The 24,330-nt window shown below is 45.0% G+C and overlaps 1 protein-coding gene across 7 annotated transcripts in view; it reads right to left on the reverse strand.

Annotated features, from left to right (window-relative positions):
• Positions 1-7,242: 7,242 nt before the first annotated feature.
• Positions 7,243-24,330, reverse strand: part of POMGNT2 (protein O-linked mannose N-acetylglucosaminyltransferase 2 (beta 1,4-)) — a 31,114-nt gene continuing 14,026 nt past the window's right edge. Inside the window, exons 2-4 of one of the 7 annotated variants that reach the window (XM_039711785.1) lie at positions 17,967-18,193; positions 12,965-13,107; positions 7,243-9,561 (exon numbers count right to left, since the gene is read on the reverse strand). In XM_039711785.1, coding sequence (XP_039567719.1) covers positions 7,733-9,469 — 1,737 coding nt within the window. In that variant the 5' untranslated portion in view covers positions 9,470-9,561; positions 12,965-13,107; positions 17,967-18,193 and the 3' untranslated portion in view covers positions 7,243-7,732. Of the gene's footprint in view, positions 9,562-12,964; positions 13,108-17,695; positions 17,908-17,966; positions 18,194-24,330 lie in introns of those variants that run through there. The other 6 variants (XM_039711817.1, XM_039711775.1, XM_039711793.1 and 3 more) reach the window with 6 other exon arrangements.

The raw sequence follows: 24,330 nt of genomic DNA on the forward strand, positions 1-24,330 counted from the left end.
TTATTCCACTGCAATCCATGTGGTTGTTTACGTGAGGGCAAAGGGTATGAAAAAAGCTGCCAGACCAGAACAGGGATAAAAAGGGAAAAGCTCCATGCAGCTACAGCTGGATGCACTGACTGCACCTGGCTGTGTTCAGGCAGGTTTGCTTGCTCCTGAAGCTGTTGATCACCTAATGGTGATCTGTTCTTCCTACAGATCATGTAGGGATTGGCTGTAAGATACTCTAATTCCACCAAGCAGAGAGGGTTTCCAGGTAAATGGCTTGTCTGGCCTGGAGCAGCACAAAGCAAGGTGCACTACTGCCCCACACGGGTAATTTTGTGGGCCTTGGCTTCCCCTGAAATGTTACTGCTTTGAAACAGAGCTGAGAAAGCAGAACCAAAACCCTTGCAGTTTATTTGTGTGTGATCTTCCTACAGATGATGTGGGATTGGCTGTAATTCCACCAAGCAGAGAGGGTTTCCAGGTAAATGGCTTGTCTGGCCTGGAGCAGCACAAACCAAGGTGCACTACTGCTCCACGTGGGTCATTTTGTGGGCCTTGGCTTCCCCTGAAATGTTACTGCTTTGAAACAGAGCTGAGAAAGCAGAACCAAAACCCTTGCAGTTTATTTGTGTGTGGTGCTTACCTAGGTGGCCCTCACCTGAGCTACTGGTGAGGATGCATCAGACTGGAGAAGGATGAACTCAGCAGGAGCAGGGTAAGAGCAGTGGTGCTCACCTTGGGAAAAACCACATCAGCAGCTGTGTCCATCGCAGCCTGGTGTTACACCCCTGCCACCCTTCCCTGCACCACTGCTATAGGAAGTGCACTCTGCTGGTCAGAGTTTTCCCAAACCTGGACTGTAAGAAATATGGGTTTTTTTTTCTTTTTTCCTGAGGAGAACACTCAAATTAGGTCCTTCCTCAGAAAGGTGATGACACCTAGAAGGGAAACGTGCCATGTAGAGAATGCAGCTAATTGCTCTTTGGTAGTTTTCTTCCTGCCTGCCAGCTTTGCAGCACAGTTTTGGGAGGAAAAGGCTGCCCTTAGACCTCCACTGAAAATTCTGCACTGCAGAAAGGCACTATCAGGTCAGCCCCACCAAATTCCCAGGCCTTCCTCTAGCCTGGGAAAATGGCATCAATAAACCACTGTTTAATCAGAACCCCCCCTCTAGATCCTAATCAATTGTTGAAAATTGTTTCAAAACCAGTTTTGAGTGGAAAGATAGCTCTGGAATTTACATATTTCATCAAAAATTCTCCCTAATAGAATTTTTGCTTTTGTTTTGCTCGGTTTGATTTTGTTTGGTTGGGGTTTTTTGTTTTTTTTTTTTTTGGAGGAAGGAAAAGTTGTCAGAGAAAAAAATTCTCCCTAATAGAATTTTTTCTTTTGTTTTGCTTGGTTTGATTTTGTTTGGTTGGTTTTTTTTTTTTTTTTTTGGAGGAAGGAAAAGTTGTCAGAGAAACGAAATGTTTCTCACAAAAGCAGTTGGGACATGCAACTGTGGTGTTTGGCCTTCTGGAGCTGCAGCAGCAATGTCTCTGTCCACCTTCTCCAAGGACAAGCATCTTCCAGGCATCAGCAATAACCAGAGGATGTCCTACAGAGTCACCAAAATTTAGCAAGTAAGAGGTGGGAAAAGAGCAAGAACCCAAAGCATCTGAAGCCCTCACTCCCAGACAACTGAATCCCATTCTTCCCCCTAAGCAAACAGCATTTATAATTTCTCCTCTGAAGCACCATCACTATCCTAAGGAAGGAATTTGGAGGAAGAAGAAAGGAAAGAGAATTTTTCACAGCTGTCTGGCTCTGAGACTGACAAGTATTAATGTGAGGAGGAAAGCACCTTTCTCTGTCAGAAGGAAAGAGATGAAAAAGAATGCTTATGAAATATGGAGGGCAGCGCTCCTCTTCCATTGTCCTGCAGAAGCTCTGCTGCCAGGGGCTTCCTGGCCACAGCTGGAGACACAGGTGTTTTCCCATGGAGCTCTCCCCTTCTCCCCTCTGCATCAAGCCCAGCTCAGATTTTTCGTCTTCTAATGGCAAAACAGAAGATGGAATCTAGAGAAGAGCAAATAAACAGGACAAAGTAATGGAGAATGATATAAATCCTTGAAACAGAGGAGCAGGATTGGGATGAGGAGTTGTGCAATCAGCAAATCTTGGAGTCCTGTGCTAAAACAAAAGGCTTCAATCTACAGTCCTCTACTGGTGTATCACCTAAAAAATAGAGATCTTCCAGTAATTCACTCCAGATTACTCTCCCACATGCCGCCTCCCTCTCCTCCATGTTTCTTGGAGTGAGAATCCCACAAAAAACCAGACACATTTAATGAAAACCTCAGCCAGATGGCCACCAGTGCCTCTACCCTGCTAGGCAGCTTGAGCAGCAGCCTGAGCCTGTGTCTCCTGCAGGTCTGTCACACCTTGTCACCCACACAAGCAGACCTGGCCCCTGGGGCTGGCGGGTGGGGAAAGGCCAGTACCCAGCTCTGGCTGAGGTGAAATCACCCCAAAGCAGGAGATCCACAGGAGCCCACAGAGCAGCTGCTGCCCCAGTACCTATTTGTGGATATCCACAGGGCCCTGGCAGGTTTTTGCCAGGCAAAATGAATGCAGAAGCAGGAGGAATTGATTCACCACAAAAACATCACACCGCTAGGAACATCCACAGGATAACACTGCTGGAAACCCACAGCAGGAAAACAACCGTGCTGCTGGGCTTGGAATGCCTGCAGACTGTCCCACCTCCATCCACCTTACCCACAGCTGGCTGGCTACTGCCAGAGGCCAGGATAACATCAAAGCAAGGAGAGACAAAGGAGCAGGGAGTCTCTAGGGCAGGGAACAGAGATGTTACCCTGAGCGGATCTGTCGTGGATGCCACATTATGCATCCAGGGACACGGCTAACCCAGAAGGTAAATCAGGCAATTGGAGCGAGCTGTTTGAATGCACACCCAACAAAGGGAAACTCAATTAAATTTTAAAGGCAGCACATTTGAAAACGGCAGGACTAAGCAGCATTTAAAGGTGGTGATCGTTGCCAAGTTATTTCGAGCAAACAGGAGGCTATTCCACGCATCTGTCTGAACGTGCCAACAATTAATTTAGTAATCAGCATGCTCTGAAGGGATGGCTTGAGAGGGTGACAAGCAGGGCTAGGCCCTCGATCAGGGTAAATTCACCATGGCTCTCTGCTGCAGCCAGCCCCACGCTAGCAGAGGGTTTGGCTGAAAGCCCCTCAGGAGGGACACGCTGGGGGAGGTGACTTCTCTTACATAAGGACGGTGATGTGCCTCACACACGTGCAGATGGTGATGCTTCTCATACCACCCACAGCACAGATGGACTGTCAGTCATCACACTGAAACCAATTCCAAGAGCGTGCCTACCCCAAGTCCACCAGGGAAAAATTAAGTGCTCTTTTATCCACTAAACCAATCCTACTTTACACCAGCATAGACACCAGAAGCAAAAATAATATAGAAATAAGGCTGCTATTTATATAGCTCAGCAGAAGAGATACAGCAATAAAGATGCTGAAGTCACTGTTTTGTTCAATGCAAATTAAATGATGGTGTGCTTATAGAGTTCCTTTCACCCAGGGGTCCCAGAGAGCAGCAACCTCCTTGCTGTGGACTTGGACCAACTCCTGCCCTGAGGAAGCTAAAGGCTTGTGTCAGGGTCCTTGCCAGTCCACAGGGTGTTGGAATGAATAATATCCTAAGTGTCCTCAATTAATTCGGGTCCTGTGAGGTGCTGCTGTCTTGGGACAAGAGACATCTGCAGATCCCAGAGTGCTGGACATTCAAAGCCCTAAGAGATGGAGGCAAAAAGGTGGCTTGAAATGGAAGAAAGAATAAAAATTTTAAAAATCAGCAGAAAGCTTTAACAAATAATCCTGTTGTACATTTACCTAGAGTAATGTATTTAATGTATTGAGGTGATAAAGCCAAAAAGGTACTTTGCAAAGTCCCAAGTTACTGCTCTTAAGAGTTATAATTTCCTTAAGAAAAGGATGTGTCAAAAAATAATCAGGAGAGGGCAGAGGAAGGAGACAGAAACATCTCAATTTGAACTCTGCAGATCCAAGTATTTTGATTAACTATCTCCAGTCACCTTCTGGAGCTGTAAAACCCACCCTGGGTGACCAACCTGGGCTGCAACCAGCCCGTCACTGCCTGCCCCATCCACCCATGGAGGCATTACCATCAACCTGCAGCTCCTGCTCCAACCCCTCAGGGGTGCAAGCCCTCCATTCAGCTCCTCTTCATCCTCACACATGTCAGTAAGAGCCCTCCCACAGCCGCTGGTTTGTCCCTGCACTTGGGCTATTTAGAAGGAAATATGGAACTGCAGCCAGAGGAAATCCTCCTGGATGATCCATCTCTGCAAGCATGGACAAGGCCAGCAGCAGCAGGGAGTTCAAGACCAGCATCCTGCACTGCCCCCAAAGGGTTCTGGATTTAATCCCAGCTACTCCTCTTCTTCCAGGATAGCATGGACAGGCAGCACTGGAGAGCACAATGTATTTCCTTTGGGAAGAGAAACAAATGATGCAGCACTAGAAGTTCCAAGTCTCTTGCACAAAGCAACTTGTCAAAAGGAGCCCCACAAGCTCACCCAATGAAAAGAATAGACTAATGCAGCTCCAGTCCTGCCTTCCTGCACACGAGAGGGATGCAGCCCCTGTGCACAGAGTCTGCATTCACTATAGGACAGAACTTTAAATGATGCCAGGCAAACATTGCTTCTGATCCATCAAGAAGTGGCATTGACAGAGAGGAGCAAGGGAAACAAAAAGCTTATGGCACAGGGTAGGTCTGGGCCTGAGAAGTGGAATTGGCCTGCAAAGCACTGATGGCAAAGTTATTAAAAGAAAGAAAATTTACTATGGAAAGCTGCCAGCATTCCAGAGCAGTTCTTGAGGTGGTATAAATCAGCATAACATTACCATGCCCAATTTATGACAGCCACAGGCTGCACCAGGGGCTCTCACTGCTGTGTGCTCTGGCAGAGGAGAAATTCAGGTATAGCTGTGAGGTGCCAGCACAGACACTTTTACATTGGGCAGGTGTTGGAGGCAAATGGCAACACCCCCAGCACAACTTCAGTGTTCAGCAGTCTGAGAACTTGAAAAGGAAAAAACTCTTTTTTTTTTCCCCCACCTCATAAAGTACTCATAGCACTGATGAGGAAATCAGAACCTGAATGCACATTTTTGGAAAGTACATTTGATTATCTTCTGGAAAAAATGAGTCTCTCTCTGAACACGAAAGATTGTTTCATGCCAAAGTAAAGAGCACAGAAACCCACATATATGATACCTCATTGCTCTGTAGCCAATTTTGTTGATTAGTCATTAGGATATGAGAAGAAAATAGTTAATGTGCTGTAACCAATCTGCAAATGTTATAAAATCTGCAATCATATGGAACTAATTTTAAGTGAAATGGGATGATCTACAAATTACAGGCATAGGATTACTACAAGAAGCACGGAGGAAAGCAGGCAGGAAGGCAACAAGCAGATCAATATCCTGCTGAGGATGAACAATGGTTAGGAGAATACAGGCAGCTCACACACTCAAAGAAAATTATTTTTGAGAGCTGATACAAAATGAATGCTGACTAAATTTCAGATGTCTGAAGACTCATTCACTACCAAACAGGATACCAACAAAACCACCTTTGCAAGAGCCAGCAGCATGGCCACTGGCCACAGGGATACCTTAAGCTAGAATGGATGTGGGGATGCAGGACTGCTGCAAAACCCTTTTGTGAGCAGGAGCTCATCAGCCAGCAAGGTCCTGGAGAGCCGCAGGTCCTGGAGGCTTCCCTGAACTGCTTGCTTTCACTGCCATCTTTTAGGAAGTTTTTCTCACCTCAGCTCTGACATATATGGTGTGGAATGTGCAGCCACATGGAGACTTTGAGGCACAGCTCGAATACTCACTTCAGCAAGAAGCCCATTTTGTCCTACGAAAACAACAATGGGCATATTCCTGTGCCCCTTTAAAATATCAAGGCAAAAACTATTAGTTGGCAAGGTTACAATTACAAAGCAAATGCAGACTTTGGGACTCATGTTCTGTTTCTTCCCCTCCTTTAAATCATAAACATGTTTGAAAATAAAGCAAGACGTAATGAAAATGAATTTACAGAAGTAGCACTTGCCCAAAGGTCCAGTGCTGTGCTGTGTTTTGCTCATTTCTCAATCCTTCTGTTTCTTGTCCAAATGTATACAGCCATTTGTACTCCCCCTCTCCTTAGAAGCCGTATTTATAATCCTGCCTTGCGATGCTCATCTATCAGCCCAGAAAGCAAGACATTTATCCTATTCTTCAAATGTCCATCCAGACCTTGGGAGGAAGGTATGGACTGGGAGGGAAAGGAGAAGAATTTTCCTTTTGCTTCAGCACTAGTTATAAACGATAGAGGATGATAATATCTACCAGGGAAACATCTCCTGCCACTCTCCTTTTCCCCTTCTCAAGAACTGCACTTGTGACTCAGAGCCATTTTTCAAAGACAGTGCCATTTAGGGTCTCCAGCTAAAGCAGATCTGAGCAGGATCAGGTGCAAAGTAGTCACTGTGTTACCCTGGCAATGAAGCCAGATTCTGATCTCAGGGAAAAAAAATGAATTTAAATCTAAACTAAACTACTCCCCCCACTGGAGTAACAGAGGTGTGAGTGTCATCAGCCTGATCCCTGCCACGTGCTCTGGCCAGCCCAATTCCCTGGCACTCCTACCTGTTTCCTGCCTGACTCTGCTTCCTTCCACCAACATCCAGGAACACCTGAGTACAGAAAGCTTCCCTTTGCCATCACCTGCCTATTCCCCAGCAAAGCATGTACCTATTAGGAGCTATTATCAACCAATTATTCTGATGAAACACAAAAAAAAATTTTTTTCTTGAGCAGATTGCTGTAAATGCAATCTCTTCCCCATCAGCTCTCACAAATCACCCCACTCCTTTCTCACACACCTGTACATAACTCACAAAATGAAAACTCCTAAACCACAGTAAATTATTCAATCTACTCCATCCTTTCTACCTCTTATCTGTTACTACAACCTTTTGCAATAGGGGTGCATTAAAATCTGATTCTAAAGACAAAGCTGTCATCTGTAGTTATTCTCTTCAGTTAAAATATAAACATAGGAAGCTACAGCTACACATTTTATCACAGCAATGGACAGATCTATCACAGTAATGCTTTCGAGAAATAATAAAATGCAAAAAAGTATTGAGGAGGTTTACAGCAGTTTAATGAAGGCTCTCGTACAAAATCTTGAACTCAAAGTTACAGTCAAGAGTTACGGAAAAATATAACTCACAGTGAAAAAGCAGATGAGAATTGCCCACTTAGCCATGGAATTAACTGCGCTTTAACACTGTGCTTAAATAGTCACCACACAATAGGAACAAATTTAAATCACGACCAAGGTACACACAATTCACTTCCATTCTGTTTTCAATTACATGTATTCAGCATGTAATTTAACCTCTGGAAGTTACTCTGAAGAACACAGAGGTTTCTCTTTATTTTATTTTTTTTCCAAACACTCATTGGAAATAAATACCATTGAAAGAATACATGTGGAGTGCAATAAAATGGACACTTAGGCACTGGTACAGTCTAGTCCTCTTCAGCCCTCTACAAACTACAAGACGAGAAGTTTTAAACCACAGATGGATTGGAGAGCAGGTTAGAGCTGTACAGGTAGTGCAGCAGGTTATGTACTACACAAGAGCACATCTGCAAAAGGTCCCAGAAGATTTTTGTTGAAGATGCAGCGTATCCACACCAGGTATATCGTGAAGGGCTTAATGTTTTCTGAGAAGGTGTGATTCTGATGGGACAATATATAAGGCATGTAAGTGTTTTCCCCTTGCTCTTGTATCCACACTTCGTATTTTACTTCTCTGACCTTGAGATACCTCAGATTCCAGGGGATCTGCCAGGACACAGCAAGTTTAGCTTCACTCGTGCCCTGGACAGAGGCCTGGCACTTGGCATCCCTCACTTTGCCTGGGTAGAGGCTACCAGACCACTTCTGCTTCTTGGGTCCGGGCTTAGACTTCACAGTCTGCCTGATCACGTGTATGAGGGACGGGATGTTCACCTTTGTGTCCTGGTAGGCACGGAACAGCCACTCGGGGTTGCGGCAGCACAGGTGCCGCGGCACCTCCGTGCTCTTGATGATGCGTTCCTGCTCAGTCTTGTCCAGGTGAGCAATCCCCCCCTGATCCCAAGGCCTGTCCGGGTAGGTTACGGTGTCTTCCCTGTCGGTGTTCTGCCAGGCAATGTAGTGCAGGTCCATGCCAGGAAGGGTTGCCAGGGTTTTGTAGGGGGTGTAGTGTTCGGGGTTGATAGCATATGGGAAGAGCTCCACCACGGTGGCCCCTCTTGGCAGGAAGAGCGACATGACTAACTGGGCCCCGTGCATGCTGACCAGCATGGACGCATTGCTGATCAACCGGACGATGTCAGAAAATGAATGCTCCTCCAGAGAGACCGAAATGGTTTTCATCTGAAACTCCTGAGCGAGAGCCAGGATTAGTTCTGCCTCATTTAGGATAAGTCTGTTGATTGTCCGACTGAACACTACGATGTACTCCTCACTGGAGCTTTCCTCCAAGCTGATGTTCAGTTTCTGCATCATGAATTTGGTGAACTGCCTGATCTCATTACCAGAAACCAAGATGTTAGCCTTTGGCCCTTGTGGCTGGACAAATCCGTACTGGTACCAGGTGGTGATTTTGGACAGCCCCACATAGGATTTGGTAAAGCAGAGGAGCCTGCCCAGGGTTTTAAGCTCCTCCCTGAGGAGCGGCTGCTTGTTACTCAGTAACTTGTAGAGGTCAAAGTGAACACCTTCACTCCACCCTTCCATGAAGAAGAGTCTTGCCTCCAGATCTAAGTCGGAGAACTGCTGCATGGTGTAATAGATGGGGAGGAGGTCGTCATGAAAGACATGCATCAGGTTGTCTGGGTTGAACCTGTTGGCAATCAGCGCCACGTCGGGCACGAAGACCGGCTTTGGCATGAACTTCAGCGCAGCAGCTGGGAGCTCCACAAAGTTGAAGTACTGGGTGTTGTGATCTTCCACAGAGGAGAGGTCGAGCAGAGCCGGCTGGAACCTCCGGGAGCCCAGGTTGGGCAGCATGACGGAGGAGTTGCTGTGAAAGTAGACAAACTCCTCGGCCTCGGTGGAGTAGCAGAGGGACTCAAAGCGGCAGATGCGGTCGGTGTGCATCCTGCCAGTGCACACCATCCTGGTGCCGTTCTCCACCAGGGCCTGCAGAGCTGCGTGGTAGTCAATCTGAGCCTCAGAGAGCTCCTGGGACTGGCGCATGAGGACCAGCTCCTCCTCCACCGTGGCGGCATGGTCGCACAGTTTGATGTACTTCCACAGCACGGCAGCGAGGACGGACACGAGCAGGGCATTGAACACAGCTGCTATGTTCATTCTGTAGTCAGATCCTAGCAGGATGACAGGTGGGGAATGCAATGGAGAGGGAACACATCATTAACACTCTTTGACATGGTGAGGGCAAAGACCTGTGGAAAATAAAACAAGAGAGGAACCTTTAAACATTAAGTTTACAGCTCCACCATAAATCATATTTTATGGACTATTCAAGAGAGTTTAGGCTTCTTTCAGTAATTTTTTCCCCTTCCAGGGAATGAGGGGAAAGAAGAAAAAAGTGACAAAGCTCTCCCCAAAACTGTGAAAAAATATAAAACAAACAGAACTAGGAGCTGCTCCACAGGAAGGCTCCGCTCTCATTTTCATTTCTATGCTTTTGAAGAAGAAAATGTAAAAGACTTTAAGGATGAGCTCCATGAAGACCCGTTAGAAAGAAAAGTACGTTCTCTGTGACTCTGGATCACTCTGCTTTTTGCAGACCACTCCCACAGTGAGAAGAAATAGAGCAGTGCCATCACTGGGTCACCTGCAGAGGACTCGGAGCCCCAGCTCCTCCTCCTGCTCTGTATGGCCGAGAGCACCCAGCAGTGCCCTCACCTTCACTGTGCGGGTAGCAACAGCTCCAGGGGTATTGCCAGGACAGATCTTGCTACACTCCAGTGTGCAATGAGAACTAGTGAACATCACATTCAATCTCATTTTATCCAGGGGTGAGGGAAGGACTTGCAGGTCTATGGACTGCCCTGAGGGAAAATCCCGAGTTGAGGGTGTTGCTCTGGCTGCAATCCAGGATCAAAAGCTAAGAACTGCCATCGTCTTCCAAAAGAAATATTGGCACGGAAGAGAGGAGAGCACTGCTCTTTATGAGAGGAACTGATGTGTCATTAAAGCAATCAGACCTTCATTTAGTCAGAGTCTGGCTCACACAGCACACCAGCCCTTATACAAATGATAAGCTAATGCATTTGAAGGGTTTCACTGTTGGCATTTTCCCATTCCAGCCTGAGAACCTTTTCTATGCTGCTCCAAAGCCTCCCTGATTATTTTTCTGTTAGAGCCTGCCACTGTTTTCCTTCTATGCAGAAACACTACTGGCTTATATCAGAGTATTGATTATAACTTCATCTGTGAACTTCAATTGAGATATTGATTCACCTACAGAATTTATGGGCTTCAATTTTTATTATGCATCAAGATTCACTGCTAGTCAGGCTGTAAATAATTGCACCTATGACTCATGGGGAATTTCAGGAAGGGAAATTTCTGATTAGTATTTACCTCACTAGATTGTTTCTCGCTGCCATTTTTAAAGGTAGCAATTTTCAATTTCTTTTGGTGCAGGTTTGCCATGAGGGGAAAAAAAGCAATGTCTCAAGCACATGTTCTGACATCCCAAGCATCCTTTAGCATTTTAATCAAGAGACACTTCTTGCGTGGCAATGTGGAGGAAGTTAGCCAGGCATACTTGGGACCAAAGCAAACACCTCCTCTACTGCCAAAGGAGTTCCTTTGAAAAGAGCTACTGCAACTTAAAAGATTGATCCTGCAACTCGGAATTGAATGGAGAATCATGGAACTCAATGAAGTCAGAAGGGATACCTACACCTCATGAGATCCCAACAGCCTGGGGGATCTGTCTTAGGAAGAACTGAAGGTACTGAAGTCTGAATAATGCCAAAGAAACGAGTGCTAGCTGTAAGCCACACAAACTCAAGAGGTGATCTCTGGGGATCTGAGCAACAAATTCACTTCAATTTCTAGCTACTCAATTGAAAGAGAAATGAAGTCCATCTCCTTTGGCAAGTGGTCTGAAAAACCGCTTCATTTAGAAACTCCCTAAAAGCAAGCAGCAAATTAAAAATGTGTTGTTTTGATTTCAACCATGGAAAAAAAGGAAAGGGACCTAGAGTGATCATCTGATTATCAGGGCAGGATCAACTCTCCACAAACCATGCCCCAAAGATGCTTCTCTATCCCATTCATCTCTTCAGCCAGCCTCTATCGAGAGAGGCATAAAGGACTGTGATAAACTCTTTTCTAACACTTAGCCTTTGTTTCCACCACAGCAATTTTAACTGGGTCTTGTCCCAGGTGCCACAGATATCCTGCACAGAAAAATGATGGCTGTCACATCACATCTCAACCTGTCCTCCTCTGTCAACAGGGGTGACTGCTGCTCCTCATGGCTGTGCAACTCTCAACCACGGCTATTCTATGGACAGCCTGGAACAGAAACCCACTGGGGACAGCAGTACATCACTCAGGTTCTGCTAATGTAATCAAACCAGTTTTCAGGAAGAGAAAATTTTGATAGGGACAGATCCTGAATTATTTTATTGGTACCAACTTTCAAAGTTTTATTTTACTTCTTCACTGTCTTTGAAAAATGTCTAATGATATCACCCAACTCTGTACATAACCTCTCCACTACAAACCTCTCATCTTGTGAGCACAGCTTTAAGTGACTTCAACAGCATCAGCAAGGAAAGGATCAAGCCCCAGGAGCCACGTGCAAAGCTTGATAATCAGTTCATGAAGGAGACCTTTAACAAGCAAATACGCTCCTGCAAGCACACTCTTAAAGGAAGGCCAGCCCGCAGGCATTATGAAATTTAACTTCTGTGGGTCAGAAGAACAAGGCACATACAAGTTCAATGGAGTCAATGCAAGTTGCAACAACTTGGCAGAGGAGGGAAAAACCACATGGCTTCTTTATTACTCCATTATGGCAAGGTGAGTGTGTATGTGTGGGTGTTTCAAAGCCATGAGAAGCCCACAGTCCATAATAACACCACTGATGCCACTTGCATTTCATGGGCATTTTGGTGGTGGGGAGCTCTGCTGACCATTACAAACCCCTTGAGCCAAACAGGTCTCCAGGTCTCCTTGAAAACAGTCTGTTCAAATGTTTCACCCCTGACTGATTTGTTCTCTCCCCTCCAGCCCCAAGGGAAGGGCATAAGAGGCACTTCAGAGATGCCTGATGGATGCAGCCAATGTTCAGAGGTTAGCAATTCTCATTTCAGACTCTGCCACAGCCATACCTGCTAAATGGCTAGGAATGAACAACTCAGCTTTTTAGCAAAAAATCACCTGCAAGGCCCTCTTCTCTCACTGCAGCTCTTTCACTTCCCTGCACTTAGCTGAAGTGAGTGCATGTGCTTTAGCTAACCAGGTGTCAGGAATATATGTTAAATGTTAGCAATGCTAAAGTAATCCATCTTCATTTCTGCTCCTGATTGCCAGTTCCTAAATCCTGGTTCATGCTGCTTGAGAGAAAGCTGCTTTTGATGGAAGTGAATAACGGGATATGGACAGGAAGGGGTGTTGCAGGCAGAAACGAAAGGAGAATTTCACAGGTACTCAGAGAACTGTCTTAATTCTTTGCCTGTTTTCCCACATTTCATCATCTACTTTTTTTTTAATCTGACACTTTCAGTGAAAACAGACCTGCAGGAACTATAATTTTTGATCCCTCGGGGAAGGATAGAGCATAAATAGTAACAAACAATCCCACTGTTTGCTTTTACATACCCAAGAGAGGCTGCACCGAGGGAGTAAAGGCAAGAAATCACTGTCCATGGTTCCTCAGTCCCCCAAGCTGAGATCAGTCATAAAGTGCTGTCAGCAGCAGTACACCTGGGATAAGAAACTTTCCCAGGAGGCAGAGGGTAACACTGAAATAGGTGAAAGCATTTAGTTTTCCACCTGAAGAGAGCTGCTTCACAATAAAAGAAACTTTCATTACTAAATCTCCCTCACAAAATGGGTCTGGAGCTGCCACTCCCACGGTGTCATCAGAGAACATCCTAAGAACTGAAAGGCACTTGCAGAAGTGGCAGGCCAGACACACTGCTACTTTTCTTCAGAGCAGAGTGCTCTGTGCTGCTTCTTTCTACACAGAGGGCAGCCCCTAGGCCAGTCACCCCCCAAGCTGCCCACAGACTCCCTCCTCCCCATCCCTACCACGTTCACCCACCCTCTTGCTTCCCAGTGACACTGGGATACCCAGGGCTCTGCTCCACATGAGTAATATGCCCCAGTTACCAAAGAAATCAATTGGACTGACATTTTTTCACTCTCTGCTTTGAAATGCTAAAGTACCATCCTTCAGCACCAGGAGACACAGCAACTGATAGAGCAGAGCCAAGCCAGAAGAGACGTGCATGTAAAAGCTGCACAGAGCTTCTGGCTGCCAGGCTGCCAGAGGGCAATGATGTCCCACGGGAGGGCATGGGATGTGCCCTTGAGGAATCCCGAGAGGAATGGGCTGCAGGGGAGCAACAGGAGTGAGAGAGGGAGGTGGAAGAGGCAGATTTCCCTGGCAGTGATGCTGACAGGGCAGGAGGCAGCAGTCTTAGAGCCAGACAAGGGGAGTTCAACAAAAACACCGGTGTGGGGGCAGCTCAAGACTGTGCAGTGGAATTAAGAGCATATCCTGAGGCTTGCAGCTCAGCCACAATGGATGCTGCTCCAGCAGCTAAGAGCCTGTGGGAGGCACTCTATTTTTGGTCAGCTCATCTTTACTCTTTTTCCAAGAGTTCACAGGCATGAAGAGCTTACCCCATTTTCTTCCTCCACCCCCATTCACTTAGCACTTCAAAAGCATCACAGCTTCATTCTCACAGCTCAGCTACTTCTCCTCTAACTAGCACTGGCTGCTGGTGAGCAGGTAAAGTCTTCAGGAATATTCATCTGGTTTGTTCAGCAGGCACTTCTGGCAGAGCCCTCCAGTGTCTTGCAGATCCATAACACTTTCAAGCAAGTTTGGACACAGCAGCACCTTCTGCCTGTTAGCTACAGGTTATGTGATGCATTAAACATCCTCAGGAAGTGGTAAGGACACAGGAAGCATAGATGGAGACACTGTTCTCCATCTCCTGTTAACATGCCTAGGAGCTCAGAGTGGGCGGGATGAGAGAGGAATTTCCACTAATAGGCAGTTGGCATGAAGAACTGTTTGGATTCATTTAGGAGATGAGCTCTGTTGTTCTTTTTTTAATTGTGAAGCTACAGTAGGATGAATCACTAAAGCTATTAATATGATGGACAGTGCTCCAAATCTCCTCTCCATTTTAAAAACTGCAGTCTAGGTAAGAAATAGGGAGAAAAGCTACAAAATCCACATTAAAAAATCCCAACTACAAAAATGACAAACATACACTACTAAGACTCCCAAAGGGAAAAAACCAAGAGCTTGATTAGGGAGAACAAGGGTGACCAGCATGTCTAAAGAGGGGTCACCTATTTCTGCAGGTATTAACAAAATGAGAAGTGCTGATTTGGTCTGTTTAGGCCTTGATGAACTTTTGTTACCAACTGCCCAACATTTTCCAGGTCAATGTTCAGCTTTCCATAGCTACAGCAGGCTCATCAAATGGAAAACCAAAAAGCATGAAGGAGACACACTTCCAGAGAGCATCACCACTCTGTGCACAGGGGAAATGCCTCCTCATGAAGGCCAGCTTGGCTTTGGCCCAGCTGGTCAGCTCCTGTGCACAGCCTGCCAGTGGTGGCAGGGTGTCCAAAGAAAACCATCCCCACAGCTTCCAGAAATGCAACACAGCTGAAAGTGGATTGGGGCTGCTCTTGCCATAGGACAGTGAAGGAGTTAGGGCAGAGTTGCATGGGCAGGAAATGGGCTTCTTGTTATGGTAACGGTGGGAGGGGCAGAAGCAGATATTCCCTCCTCAAGGACATTTTCCCCATCAGCACTCCCTACCTCTGGTTCTACCTCCTGCTAGACTGGCTTTCCAGGACCAGCACAGGAAAAGAAAAGCATGCTAACGTGGCATTTTGCACTCCCCCTGCAAAATGTCTTCTGTTCTTTCTCTCATCCCTGATGCAAGAGGCTTAGCTAAGGATTCAGTGTATGTAACACATGCAGTTTTAAATACCTACTTCATTCATCCTCAAAGCAGAAGTTGCTAGAAGGCAACTTTCCCAATTGGAAAGAGGGGGAGTTGGGATTTGGCAGCCAAGAATTTGCTTTTATTCTCATCTCTGTCACAGATCCCCACAGAACTACCAGCAAGTCAATCCCCAAAGCCCGAAAAGCTGTTATCATCTTATTCACTCTATTTATTTAATGAGATACATATATCTTTCACAGTACATAGCACATTAAAGAAAGGATGGTACACTGAATGATTGATATACTGGAACATTTTCTTTGTAAAAAGCAGCCAACTGTAGAAGTGCTGACTTTTTAAACAGGAAAAGAGCAGATTCTTGTAGAGCGAGTAAGCCCAGCAGTTAAAGATAAAAATATCATTATTGAAGCCTGATACAAAGAGGGGACATGAAAAACAAGAATATCTTGACTATGTAGTCTCAAGAAGAATTTTTAAAATAGAGCTTTATTCAGAAAAAAAAAAGTCAAAATAGAACAATATATTTCAAAAATCCCTGTCTTATAAAAACCTTATCTATAGATAGTTGTGATCAAAATTAGGTCCATCTTCAGTTTTCATGGCTCAGCATAAGTGAAGAACAGAAAGAAAAACTGTAAATATTTCTATATAAGGCTGCAACCAAGGAGACTGAGTCTCTGTGCAATGGTCCCTACTGCAAAAGTCCCTTCCATATGAACAGGAGAAGCCTGGTGGCTACAGGACACCTCCTAGCTGCACTTATGGATAGAAAACCTAAGTTTTCTTCCATTTAATTTCCAAGTCTGTGGGAGCTGGGACAGGAAGAGATCCAACCTGACTTTCACAATGACTACCAGCCATTGATTTAATATTTGTTGATACTCCTGTCTTGATCTACAAAATAACAGGTTAAAAAAAATTCCAACACTTAGCAGTCAATGCATAGAAGCAAGCCACAAAGCTGAGCTAAAAGTATAAATCTAAAAAGAATACTTCTTGGGCTTTTAAGATCTGCATTTCCAAGTTCTCCATCCATAATGGAGTACGAAATTCTTTCCCCATACAAAATCCCAGATCTCAAAAAAATTCCCCAAAAAAAGATGCATTTTTGATAAACAATCTTGATAAAGATTTTTGAGGCGAGAGATGTAGGGAAAATAAGCTAAAAAGATGAATTAAAAAAAACCAAAGGTATTTCTCTCAATCCCTCAAGTCTTGTTCACCTTCTGAGAGTCCCAAGCCTAAAGATGAAAACCCAAGTTACTCAAAATAACCATGGTGAGACAGAGGCAACAGACAGAGTTCATTCCAGTTGATCTTTGTTCACCTAGCATCCCATTGAAACCTATCTGGTTACATTGTCATTAACAGCCCTGTCACATGAGTAAAAAAATCTCTCCTTTGGCCTGGTCTCTTGCTTTTAGTCTGTAAACAAGATACCTCTGTCAGAACAAAAAGTGTCAAGAGAGCAGCAGGTTTATCTTACTTCAGTGGTCTGCCTAAAGCAAAGATGGAGCGGGGGTGGCTGAAGGGAAAATTTACTAATCCTGCAAAACTGAATTAAAAAGAATATGATGTGAAATCCCAAAGTACTGAACAACACGATCTTCAGCCACTCCAACTGTGCCTGTGGCCTTTAGCTGCCATTTGTTATTCTCTCTATTTTATCCATCCTTTCTTTCTGTGCTCTGCAGCAGGCAGAGTACCTGTGTTATTCGGGCACTGGGACTGGTGCTCAGCAGCACTCCCAGCCTGAACTCTCCCTGCTTTCCATCAGCACCAGGACCGCTCCTGTGCGCTGCAAATCCTAAGCAGGAGCCAAAATTGTTCGGAGCACAGCGCAGCCAATGAGAACAGCCACAATCCCTCCTTGGTTACCACAAGCTCCACATTAGCATGTTTTTAGGGGAAGGTAAAAAAAAAAAAAGAAAAAAAAAAGTAATCCCATAGCAGCACGTGTTGGGCAAGAAATACATTTCTGCAAACCTACAGAATTTAGTCCGTATCAGAGATGTTTTCCCCATGAGACTTTTGTTTAAAAACGATAAAGCAAAGCCCTAGTCAAACAAAGCAGGACTACAAAGATGCGGGATTACAAATGAACTACTGACTCCCTTCCCACATGTGCACACACACAGAGGAGGGATTCAGTGTGAACTTGCATGGAAGGGGGGAGCGAGGAGATACCATGGAAAACATGCCAACCTCCCCCCTCTCCTCAGTACACTGCCAACAAAACTGAATTCAGAGCCGTATGTGATCAGCACAGCAAACACAGCACAGTCACAATGACAGCCAGCAAAGAAATACAGTAATTCAGAGCATCTGCAACCTTTTTAGTCTTGGAAGTACTATCACTGGTAGATCACTGCTTCAGCACATGCACGCATACCTGGTGTTGCTAAATAACGGGAAATGCTATCCGGTGCCTCTCTTTCACAGGAGAAAGAAAAAAAGAAGACACCTTAAAGCTATGCTTTGCGGGGGAACGAGCACTCTCCAGTCCTCTTCTTTCCTCACCACCACAGAGAAAAAGCAAAAATCCCATCTAAGAGCTGCCGGCACCGTAACCCGCGCACCATCGGCAGCCGGAGCTACCTTTCTCCCCCAGCTCTGAGCATGCTCTGTCTGCCGGCAGTGTCCTATCGCTCCAGCTGGCTCACCTCAATTTGTTAGCCTCCCAGAGGTCAGCCTTGCATGCAGGATGATTTGCTGCAGTGTTCCTGCAAATCCCCGACGGGCGGCCACACTGAAACAAACACCGCCGCGCTGCTTCACGGAGCTGAGCATGTCCTGGGAGACGGGCGGCGAGCTGCTCGGGGGAGGGGGGACACATGCATTTTGGAAATCCTGCTTTTGGGGATCATTAACGCCACTGCTACTCCGAACACTTCACACAAAAGAAGAAAACAATAGGAGAGAAAGGAAAAAAAATGTCACTTGCTTGAAAGCCTTTCATCGTGCTTTCTAGTAATTCCCTTGGCACCAGGAAAGCAATTTCCCAGCTGTGACGGTCAGCAAATGGCTTAGAATTGAACAGGGATGTGATTGCCCTCCTTCAGAGATCCAGAAAACAGTATTTTCATACTAAAGTTATTTTTTATGGTGGAAACAAGTGATTCCTAAACACAAAGGCACAGAAATTATCCAGAAATTATCTTATAAGACAATCTCCTACTGCACACAAGCTTATGGAGGTGAGTGCCTTAAACAAACCTTCACAGCAGAGCTTGAACCTGGGGGGGCTGAGCAGCTTCATGGAGATGGCAAACCAGACAGAACTGACTGGGAATACTTCCAGTGCTTACCCCACAGTGGATCTACATGAAGCATAGCCCTCCAAAAGGCTCATGGCATGAAGTCACACCATCAAACACAGCAGTGAGACCCCGGGCCTGCAGGGACACTCCTGCAGGCAGATCACAAGCAAACATAGGAGATATGTTTGCTGTTGCTATGTTTGCTCTGCAAACCTGTTGATAGTATACTTTCAGAGCACATAATGTTCAATATCTGTCTGTGAGGATTTTCCCTTTGAGACCTAACAGGTAAAATAAGAAGGAAGAAAAAGAAGGAAAGTTCTCTTAATACCTCCTCCCACATGCTCAAGGTGCACTTCAAACTATATCATGAGCCTATGCCTGTCCTAAGAGGATCTCAGACACTGCTCAGTCACATCTGCCTGGAGGAAATAGATAACAGAAAAGAGCAAAGAGAAGTGAGCCCATCCAGTGCTCTCAGCCTGTCCTATTGGGACTAAGGAAATCCAAAGTCACCCTTCTCTTTTTAAGACCATCTCACTGTCCTGTTGCACCTCTGAATACAAAGATGTTGCCTTGTGCGGAACAAGTCTGATATTTTTCCTCTGAATTTTGCAACTCTAGGAGTGGAGTTAGATTTGGAGCTGACTTGACTTGAGAAAACACATCTTGACTTGCAGTGTTTTCTGCACTTCAGAAAGCTCCACAGTGTGACCTACCTCCCACTGAAGCTAACGAGAGCCTTTCCACTGACCCCACAGATCTTGGTTAGAGACTTTATCAGTGGGATCCCTGATAACCCACACACACCATGTTGGTCTCTTTCTCTTAAGACAAGCTTTTATTTTACTGGAGAAGAAAGAACAACATATACAGACTGGTCCTCTATTTATGAATAAGCTTCTTCTCTACCCCTGGAATGAGTTATATTAATGGATTTCTTAGGTACAACTTATCACAATTATCACAAATGAGAGTTTAACCCCAGCCCTGAAGAGGGTCCTGTTTGTCAATCTGCCACACCACAAAGTACAAAACTACGTCATTAAAGTGTGGGGCAGGAACCATAATCAAATAATTCCAGCAACTGTGAAATAATAACTGTTCATTACTATTGCACCATAAGGCACTAAGTGTGGCAGTCCCAAGCTCTTCACAGTCAGCACCTACTACAAGCTGGTAAGGTTTCAATAGGAGATCTGGGCTCAGAACTAAGAATTCGATGAATATTTAATACCCCTCATAAAGTTGCAGCCATCAAAAACAGCACCACATTTTAGAACTCCTAAAAAACAGTACAGCACAAAGAAAACTCATTAAGCTAGCAAGAAGGTCTGAATAGATCCCTCTTGGTTTAGGGCTGACAAAAAGCAGGTAAATCATTATTTACTGAATCTTTGCAGTGTGCATATATGTTGCAGGGGTGCCTGCATCACTCTGAGTCACAGCATTTATTATTTATAGTTCCAGAAGGACTCTCTATAAGAAATTACTCCTCTTGCAGGGCTTTTGAACCAAAAGTGCATTTCAGTTTGAGAGCACAAAAATAAAATTATGCCTGAACTAACAAAAAAAGTCTTTGTACTGACAAATACAAAAAGGACACAAAGGAAGCATTTGGTTTCTGGACACCAAGATTGGGACTTCACACAGAGAGGATGACATTTTGATTCTGTAGAAGCTAAAATTAAAACTCATGCCAAAAGGACCAGGAATTCAGCCAAATATTGAATATTGAAGAATATACTTTGACATGGTAAAAGGTATTTTTCTGAAGAATATCTCAGAGGCCAAACCACCCTTTGCTCAAGTGCTTCAAGAATGACATGCTCTCAGGCTTAAGAGATGGAGGATGCAAGTTTTACATAGATATTAGGTTTAAAAAGGTTTAAGTATGATCAGATGTATTTTACACACATACAGGTTACGTGCCTTGACATCAACCAAATTCATAGGTATTTATTCTCCTCTGCAGATGTGAGCATATTTTATACATATAAAACACATACTTGCCTGCTATCTGGACTTGTCATGTGCTAAACTACTCACTCTCATAAACCCCTCCATTCCTATTAGGAACCACCCTAGCAGCATTGCAGGGACACCCTGGCCTGCTCCTGCAGCTGTATGCAGTGTGTGTGGAGAGAAGAAAGGTGTGGGAGAGTCCCCTGCCAGTTCCCAAGGCAGGAGATGCCTTTGGTAGCTGTTCTGATTCAAGTTAGGTGTCACTTGTGCTCTTTCAAGTTCCCATTTGGCCATCAGTAATGACAGGTCAGCAGGGTGACAGAGATAAATCAATTCCCTCTCCTACAGCTTTGCCAACTGCGCACCTGCAAATGTAATTAGTGCCAATGTGTCTGCAAGGGAATCTGAGATAATTCATGCTCATAAGAGCAGTTTGGTAAGGCAATGATGTTCAGCAAGACTGACATGAGAAACCAAGGGTAAAACATTGCCTGTGAGATCCCTGGGTACGGCCTCACCCTGGTGCTTCCCACAGTCGCTATTTGTTAACTGCATTTGCCCAGGCATCATCTGCCCTCTCTCAGATGACATTTCAACACTAAGCCACAACCTCACCTGAAGACACACATCTCCCATCTTACAGACAAAAAGACTGAGCCTGTCAATGGGATCTGGGTGGGATGCACCACACCACCATCCCTTAATATGGGAGCAGCTTCCTGTCAAAAATCTACCAACAGTCAAAACCTCTTGTGTATTCCAAGGTTGTATTCATGGGCTTCAGGGCTCAAGACAGAAGCTGGTGCCTCTAAGACCACAAGTGACAGAGTAAACATGGTAAAGGACAGAGAGGAATAAGTGACCAGCTCTGTCACTGTTGCTCTCAAAGAGCTGCTGGAGGAGTTGCCACAAGCCTGACACACTCTGCTCCCCACACACCTTCCTCCCATCTTCTATTCCCACTTCACTTGCTGTGCAGGTCCAGGGGCCTCCTGCACACCTGGGAACCCCCTCCTGGAGCCACAACTTAGCCTCAAGTTGGAGGCCATGTCAGAATTACTTGCCCTGGGAATTTTGGAGGAAAAGGAAGAGAGCCTCTTCTCCAGTCTATTGACAGGATAGTCATAACCAGCAAGTCTCACAGATGTCTTAGGAAATTAAGATGTTAGTATCACAGCAAAATACAGCTCTTGAAAGGAAAAACATCCCTGAAGGTGAACATCATAAGGGTGCCAAGGTATGGAAGAGACATAACAGAAATACAAAACACCAACAGGCACTTAGATTTATAGGGGTAAACAGATAACAACTGTGTGGAAGTATCCAAAGGACAGGGCTTAAGATGTCCAAGAATTTAACTGCCCTCACTGGATTATGCACCTGGTTTGCAAGTGGGCTGCAGTTGTCCCATCTGATGAACAGATCTCAGTTCACAAGCAGGATTACAGGAAGGCTTCAAGGACTGAGGTCCAGGACTTGGATGATTTTTATGGGTGCTTTCTACCTCAGAATATTCTGATAGGACTGTTGCCTGAAGCTGCCTTTGTTATAAGCTTCCACTTTTTCTATGTTCAGAGACTTTGTGCTTTCTTAAAACCTTGAGAATCCAAATCTACAAACCAAAGTCCTAGTACTTCATGAAAAGAACTCCACAAGGAAGCAGTAACAGCATCTACAGTCTTGATCACAGCAGCAGTTTTGAGCCAAGCTGGAGCATGTGCTTCAATTAGGCAGTCTTTGACAAATGCCTGGAAGTAGCTAGAACAGCAGCATGACAGGAAAATAGTTCAGAGCCAAGCTAAAGGAGAATCTAAATCAAATCAGGGGAAATAAAAAGGTTTACTGCCATTTTGAGTCCCGTAATTGCAAACTGATTGTTTTGCCTCCAACGCCCCCTTCAGCCACACCTGAACAACACATCTTCCTCACATTTTAAAGAATACAGCCAGCATACAACCCAACTCTATTCCTAGCTCAGCAGTGTAATATTAACAACAGGTAGGAGCACAGTATCACAGGATACCCTCCCTGCAGTGTAACCTGTTGGACTGATGCTAGTGGAGCACAAAACATCCATGTTCTGAGTGGGGAGCATATCCCTGGGGTGCTGACAGTCACATGAAATTGTAGAACAAATCATTAGGTCTCACAAATCATAAAATAACTTATACAGCAGGTAAAAAAAACCCAACAAATGGTGTTTCCTGACAGCATAAGCCATAAGACTGAAAAACATCTGCTGGCCAATTAAAAAACATCCTAACAACTGGGTTTTGATTCATACTTTAAAATCTCAGTCTGATTTCCCCCAGGGAAAAGAATTCATACCTTGTCCCTCATCTGATTACAGTATCATCTGAAGGCCCAGAAGAGATGCAGTAACACATGGCTGCAGGCCAGGCATTTACTGTTGCTCTGAGGGCTACTGCTGCTGCTGACAGGAGGGAGAAGAAAGTAAATGAATCATCTTTCTCAGCTTCAACATGAACCGCTGCACACAACAGGGAAAGTGTGATGAATACACTGATTTAATTGTAAAAGCCCATTTCTACTCCTCCAGGTGTCATATGCAACCATTTACAGTTCAATACCTAGGAAGAGCTTCTTCGTGTCCTCAGCAGCTTGAAAATTCATGGCAAGACTACTGAATTTAGGCATATTTATCAAGGGCACAGCAGCAAGAGGAAGAAGTCCAAGCCTGACCTGATAGGATATTTTTGCATTAGACTTGCTCTTGTAATTATCTGAACAGTAATAAAAACCAAGGTGATTAAATTTTGCCCCCTTTTTTTCCACCAAGAAATCAAAGTATTATTTCCCCACAAGCCCTCCTTGAGACCCACTTGTGTGGAGTTTTTAACACCCCCACAAATAAATGATAAGGCTTTCAATACACACAAGAAGGTGAAAGTTCCAGAGGAAAAGCAGGAAGTATCTGTTGAAAGAGGAACACCTGCAAAACTACTGACACAGTTGCTATTCACGTGTGGTCCTTCCATGATGGAAGATTCCTTACCCAACCCTGCCACAGCAGCTCATTTCTGTTCCCTTCCTTCCTTCCAGCAATATCTGACGCCTCTGTTGCATCAAATGCTGAGTCAAATCCTTGGCAATGAGAATCTCTTCAAGCAACTGAAGTGTAACCTGGCTGTTACTGAGAGAGAAGCAACATCAGCCTAATAAAGCAACTGCTGTTCAAGACAGCTCCAGTTAAAAACATCTGCCCTCATTCATTTTGTACAGCTCTGGATCCATGTGCTGGTATTTGCAAAGCCAAGAATAGAGTGGTCTTTCAGCTACTTTACAGAGTATTTCAAGACATCAAGGGCTCTTCAGACAGCTTCCTACATCAGGATGTGCTTTTCCATCTCTAGCTAGCACTGATGCAGCCACCCCCAGAGAAGCCATGTAGCACAGGGAGGGTTGGAGCAGGGCTGAACCCCCTCACGAGTGAAGCATTCCCAAGATAAGCCATAGTAAGGACATAAGTGCTGCCACACCCAGCAGCCTCAAAGAGGAAGGTCTTGTGACCTTGAAGACAAGACTAAAATATACATATGCAGTGAATCCAATGCCAAGTCTGGAGAGGTCAGAGATAGAGGACATTTACAACCTTCCTGCCTTGGCTCATCCTGCTTCACCCCTTCTGTGGCAGAATGATGTGCTTATAATGTAACCTGGAGGCTGACAGGAACAATCTGCTGAGGTAGCCAACCCTTCCTTCCAGGCAAAGGATTAAAGCTACAGCACAAAAACCTTCTCTTGCAACTATGAAGACCCAAATCTGCACCTGTGTTACTGC

This window comes from Passer montanus, unplaced genomic scaffold (genome assembly GCF_014805655.1).
Source record: "Passer montanus isolate IOZ18808 unplaced genomic scaffold, ASM1480565v1 scaffold10, whole genome shotgun sequence".
In the NCBI taxonomy this organism is placed as follows: Eukaryota; Metazoa; Chordata; class Aves; order Passeriformes; family Passeridae; genus Passer; species Passer montanus.